At 40.2% G+C, this 5,860-nt stretch overlaps 1 protein-coding gene across 1 annotated transcript; it reads left to right on the top strand.

Annotated features, from left to right (window-relative positions):
- The first annotated feature begins 1,075 nt into the window (after positions 1 to 1,075).
- Positions 1,076 to 5,834, top strand: slc31a2 (solute carrier family 31 member 2). The gene is made up of 4 exons (XM_028417876.1): positions 1,076 to 1,323; positions 3,029 to 3,095; positions 4,040 to 4,262; positions 4,357 to 5,834. The coding sequence occupies exons 1-4, from the start codon at positions 1,315 to 1,317 to the stop codon at positions 4,520 to 4,522; spliced, it is 465 nt and encodes a 154-aa protein (XP_028273677.1). The 5' UTR covers positions 1,076 to 1,314; the 3' UTR covers positions 4,523 to 5,834.
- The last annotated feature ends 26 nt before the right edge of the window (positions 5,835 to 5,860 follow it).

Below are 5,860 nucleotides of genomic sequence, written 5' to 3'. Positions count from 1 at the left end.
TTTCTGTCGTTTGTATTATTAGAGTCCTCAAATCATTTTTTTCTTTTTTTTCCCTGAAAGACTTCATTGATACATGGCTATAATCCACCATTTCAGTTGAAAACGAAAACGTATTAAAATAATAAAAATACTACTAATAATAAGAATAATCCTGGCCATCAAACTGTACAACTCCTCCCTCTGAGATCAGACAGTCTGATCTAACACACATTACATCCATATTGGATTTATTGTAGACACTGTCCGATTTTACTGCACACAGTATAGGTTGTATTACTGTATATGTGACTACCAGTTTTGACTTGCCTGGATATTACTTGAATGTTTATTATTGTTTAGAATTTTATTTAGTTTTTTTATTTTTATTCTATTCTTATTTACCTTATTTTATATTTCTAACCTGTTTTTGAGTACATGCATGGGGCACCTGGAATGCAAGCAATTTCCCCCTGGGATTAATAAAGTATTTCTGATTCTGATTCTGAAAAATACGTTGAACTGATAATTGAAATAAATGCTTAAATGCCAGATAACAAGTTGCCTGGTCATTTTCTCTGCTGAATCAGCTGCAGCAGCATTATTACAGAGCACTAAGCCGGTGTTGTGTCAAAAAAGTGATCGTCAATTGATTTCCATCGCGGGAGCGCGCACGGAGCGAGCTGCATCGCCGAGTGTCTGTAGCTTTCCGTTTCACAAAGTAATTCGTCTGCTATAGCCGTAGACACAAGTTAGGAGTACGCATGCGCTGCAACAGTATGGATGAGACAAAGCAGCTGTAGGTCGACGAGGCAGCTTTAAGGCTTCGTGCGCGCTCCCGCGAAGGAAATCAGTTTTTACCAACGCTCGTCACGTGACCCATAGTAAACGCACAATTCTGCGTGCGCATGCGTAGCGTCTAAAAGCTGCATCTCTTACTAAAGTTATATAGCTAGTTAGCGGTTGATTTCTAATATTTTCCGTTGTATCCACGTTGGTCGATGCCCACGATAGCATGCGGTGCTGTGGACCACGGGTATTGCACACTGTTTCCGTTCTTTGTCCCTTAGTTACTTTAAAAACTTCATTACCCATCAGCCTGTGCTCATTGTTTTGGAGTCACGCGGTGATTTCTGTGGCCTCATTCCGCTGCGCTAAGCAGGGGGGTTACTGGCGTATTGTTGCCGCCACAGCTGTTTCTTTGCCGTGTTCGAGGACCGACTCGTTGTTGACTGCACTCAAACCAGAACCGTGGTCCGGGACCGGGTCTTCTGTGATGGGAACTGCGTCCATTAACCTGTGAAACTGTGGTGTTAGCGTACATTCTGCAAATTCACCATGATGTCGGTAAGTTGTGCTGTTATACTACGCCACTATCGTACAGTTACTTCATAGGTGTCGCTTAAATGAGTGTTTCTGGCTTTAGAAATGTAAAAAAAACAGGTTAAAGTGTGGTGTGGAGCTATTTATTGTGTAAGGAACACGTGCTGTATGCACCATAGGGAGCAGACATTAAACTCACAGCCGGTCCATCCCGACACAAACTTAGCTGAGTACCAGAGGGACTGTTGCTGCAGATTAAAACCCACGCAGTTCTCTGAGTGTGACCGTGCACAGCAGCCTGCATGCTAAAACCTTCTGTTTGTAGTCTAGGCTCTTATGTAATGTTGTCTCACACCTGGCAACAAAAACACCTGGTTTTCCCAAGCGGTTTGAAAGATAAGCTCCCAATGATCACTTTGCTCAGGCAGACTGTTGACTCAAGATATATTTGACTTGCTTTCAAGATGTTTTCAGTGTCTCAAGTATCCCTGTGTCAGTATTACATTGTAAAGACATGTTGGACTTTTTTAACATAATTGTTAAAGCTAATCATAAATTTGCTTCAGTAAGAACATTTAAACATTTCCCTCATGGAAAAAAAGTGAAGTGAAATAAATCAGTTTCCAAATTAGAACTGATTTTAGTCTGAATCATCATCCCTGCCCTGTGATAAACTGGTGACTTTTGACACTGTCTTGACATCACCAAGAATGTATTTGTATTATTTGAGGTTTCAGGGACAAGTTGACATCAATACCTGAAGCCAGAGATGGCATTTTTAAGCCAATCAGATGAATTTAGGATGAGAAAATATAGAGGAATTGTTAAAGTTGTACCTAAACTAGTCACAATTACCATTCATCAGTATTTATATACTGACTTCCTGGTCAAATTCAGCTTGTTGTAACTGTAAGCAACATTTCAAATAAGCTGATTATCTGATTATCTGAACTGTTTCCTTATTTTGTATCAGCCTCATTATCTTATTGTTGTTCTTGCCTTGTTGGACTTGTCATAATGTCCCTTTTATTAGTAGATTAACAATAAAACTGTGATCACGCACAAATTGTTATCATGGCTGTATGAAATAAGACCCAAGTTTCACACACTTCTCGTGCTTTGTGTTGTCTTTATATTTCCAACATGCCTGGGACAAACAGCATTATACACGCACCGCAGCACATTCATACCATCACCAGTGAGCAGCTGGTGAGAGACATAGAGTCATAAAAGGGCCGTTTGGGAAATTAGCAGTGAAGATACGGAGCGAGCTGGACTGGTGACCGAGTAACAGACACACACATATACACACACACACATACACGCACCAACAGTGCATTCCTCTGTCAGTCACACATCCACAGCAGCAAGGCAGCACAAAGTGTGCTTTTGTGGGACAATATGCCCTGAAACTATGGAGTCAGATCTGCTGACACTGTTCAAAACAGAATTCATTGTTTGTTTTATTAAAAAATAAAAGAATTATAGGAATCTTCATGCCCTGCGTAAAGGATAATAAAAATATAACAAAGACAAGATAATGGTCCTGCTGCAGGAGATTATGAGGTTTGTAAGAAGAGGTTTAAAGAGTGAAGGTCACCTAGATCCCTATTTAAAGGTGTGTTATTGCACCAGCAATTAAAAGAATGGTCACAGAGCAGAGCAGTAACGCCACTAAACGGCACACAATGTTCATGTCTTTTTATACCTTTTCTTATTTTCCCTATAGATGACCTTTGAGGTGTCGGACAGCGTGACCCTGCTGTTTGACTTCTGGAACGTGCACGGCCCTGCAGGTGATCTGCACAGTCTTAAACAGCATCCCTGGTTCAGTATAGTTGTAGTGGAGAGATCTGACACAGCAGTATGGAAACCAATTCATCAGGTTAAAGCAATATATCTTGTCAATAGGTATTTCTATCTGCTCACTTCTCAGAAGTGGTTTGTGTGACTGTACAAACTTTAGTTAGTGTGTTTGCAAACCTTATTGTGTGTGTTCCAGGCCTGTTGGCTAGAAGTGGGTTAAAAAAAGAAAAGAAAAAGAACGGTTCCTTTGTGGAAGTTCACAGCAGTTACAATAGGTTCACAGAAAACCTGTCAAACTACCCCAGGATATTGACCTTTCAGTGTGTTCAGTATTACTGTAGGCCCAGACCATGGAGTTGACATCATACCAGAATAATGTATAATAATTTGTCGCTTACAAGGATAAGCTATTACTTAAAGGTAACTCAGCGTCTCTGTCAATGTTGCACTAACAAAAATAGAACTATATAACAAACTTAGTCAAGTTGGTCCACAAGCTTAAAGATAAAACCGACATGAAGGCCCAGGCAAATTCAGTGGAGAGCAATAAATGTTCTCCCCCACTGTTTTTGGCAGAACGTATTTACACTCTATACTACATGTTGTGTTGTATGATAATAGACTATGAAAATAGTCTTATCCATTTTTATTGCTGACTACACTGCCATCCTAAAGATGGCTGTCAGTTTAGTCTAGCATTAGACTGAATGTATACATACATACATGTCTACATTGAAAATCCCACTGTTTAGAACAGATTTGTTGGATTGTCCTCCTTAGTGATGCTCTTATTTGTCCAATTTTGTTACAATTGTTTTTGATTCGCTGAGAGTCGCCGTACAGTACTAACTAATGTAATAAAATAAAGATCAGCTGATCAGTGCATCTCTAGTGTCTGGGTTAATAATAATAATAATTATTTTTGTGTCCGAAGGGATGGTGCTGTCAGTGTTCGTAGTCTTTTTGCTGACAGTATTTTACGAGGTGCTCAAAGTGTGGAGGGTGTGGCTGGGGAGTAGGTCCGAGCTGAGCCAAGCTCAGTCGCCATACGCGGCCTCTCCGTCCTGCCGCAGTGACAACATCTCTGTGCTGGACAGCATCCCTTCTGAAACCTCGCTGACCTCGATAAACCCTGCAGCTCCAAGTCCCAGAAACAGGTTGGGGGCTTTTTCGAATTTATCTGTAACATGTTGTGGTGACTGGAAGCTGCTGTGTTCAGCTGAATAAAGTATCATCTTTCATTTTGTCCAGGTGGTTGTTGCATGCTATCCAGACGGTCCTCCAGATACTGCAGGTGACGCTGGGCTACATGCTGATGCTGTGCGTCATGTCCTACAACACCTGGATCTTCCTCGGGGTCATCGTGGGCTCCGGCCTCGGTTACTTCATCTCATTTCCTCTCCTGCATCGTAAATGACGGTATGGACAGTTCACATACTGAAATCATGACATGGGACAGCTCCTTGTTTCTTCTTTGGATCACGTGCTTTGGATGCTTAATGGGAAAACCACTTGTCGAATGAATGTGTCACAAAAGGGGATTTCACTACATGCTGAAGAATGAGCTGCACAACACTAACTGTGGCATAAAAGTGGATATGGATTTTTGATGGGAAATCTCTTGTTTTACAATTTTGTTCTTGGGTTGTGAGGACAAAATGCTGAAGGGACGCTACATCCTGTTCTGAGACTTGGTGAAAGTAGTGTTTAGTCTCCAGTGGAACGAGTGCTGCTTGCTTTAACTTACTACTCAACCCTGAGATGGAACGGCAGCCATACCTTGCACAGTCCAGACTGTTTACCGTAAAACGTAATGACGCTAGAGATGATTTATAAACTGAGTACAGCTCACTGCTATTGTAAATCCACATGTCTTTTTTTGCAAGCAAAGCTAGCAACATATATTTCTAAATTAAGTTTTGTGTCTGTTACTGCTGTGTTTTGAAGTGAAACCTATAAGTGGACTTGAACTCTTGACGGAGATTAACAGTCAGAAGTCATAAGACGATATGATTGAGGAAGCGACTCATGTGGTTTTTGAACTCCTGTCACAGGTCATGATCTTGATTTGCAAACATGATGCGTCTCTTTTTACACATTAGTGGCAATCTTTTGACCACAAACCACAAACCAAGAAAATATGGAAATGAAACGGTGCCTTGCAGCTGACATTTCAGACCTACTTTGTCTCATTTGAGAGAGTATATAAATTTATTTTTATAACACATTTTGACACTAGATCAATGTCTTGGCACTTTACACTAATAAATTTCTTTTGACGCTTGACAAAAAAATAAAGTTCACCAAATATTTTTATTCATCAATCATTAAGCACTGAATGTTTTGAGAAGTTCTATACATACAAAAAAACAGCTGTTCACAATATCACAGGTTTAATAATAAATAAACAGGAGAGGGTGGCCTCTAGTGGAACTACAGGGTGATTCCTGATTAATGTGCCTTACATACAGTGGCAATGTGGACAGCACGAAAACACAACCCTCTGCTTAGATTCAAACCTACAGCTTACTTTGTTGGTAGTGAATGGTTGAATAACTCACCCATTCTGTTAAGTGCTAGCACTCTTTTTGTTACAGGTAAAGCACTTATTATAAATGAATGCCTAATTGTAACGTAACTCCTATCCTGGTACATCCATGTATTTATGTATTTTCTCAGCAGATGGTATCATCTGTTGTACAAAATAAAGCACTGATTGAAAGTTGTAACTTCTCTTGCTGGTCAAATTTATTAA

Source organism: Parambassis ranga, chromosome 12 (assembly GCF_900634625.1).
Source record: "Parambassis ranga chromosome 12, fParRan2.1, whole genome shotgun sequence".
NCBI lineage: Eukaryota > Metazoa > Chordata > Actinopteri > Ambassidae > Parambassis > Parambassis ranga.
Note: the sequence above shows the minus strand (reverse complement) of the source record. Positions and strands in the feature narration are given on the sequence as shown.

Excerpts from the sequence above, each read along its gene's own strand:
- slc31a2 (XM_028417876.1), top strand. Across the intron at positions 3,096-4,039 it reads GAACGTGCACGGCCCTGCAG|GGATGGTGCTGTCAGTGTTC; the intron begins GTGATCTGCACA and ends TTGTGTCCGAAG. Across the intron at positions 4,263-4,356 it reads GCTCCAAGTCCCAGAAACAG|GTGGTTGTTGCATGCTATCC; the intron begins GTTGGGGGCTTT and ends CATTTTGTCCAG.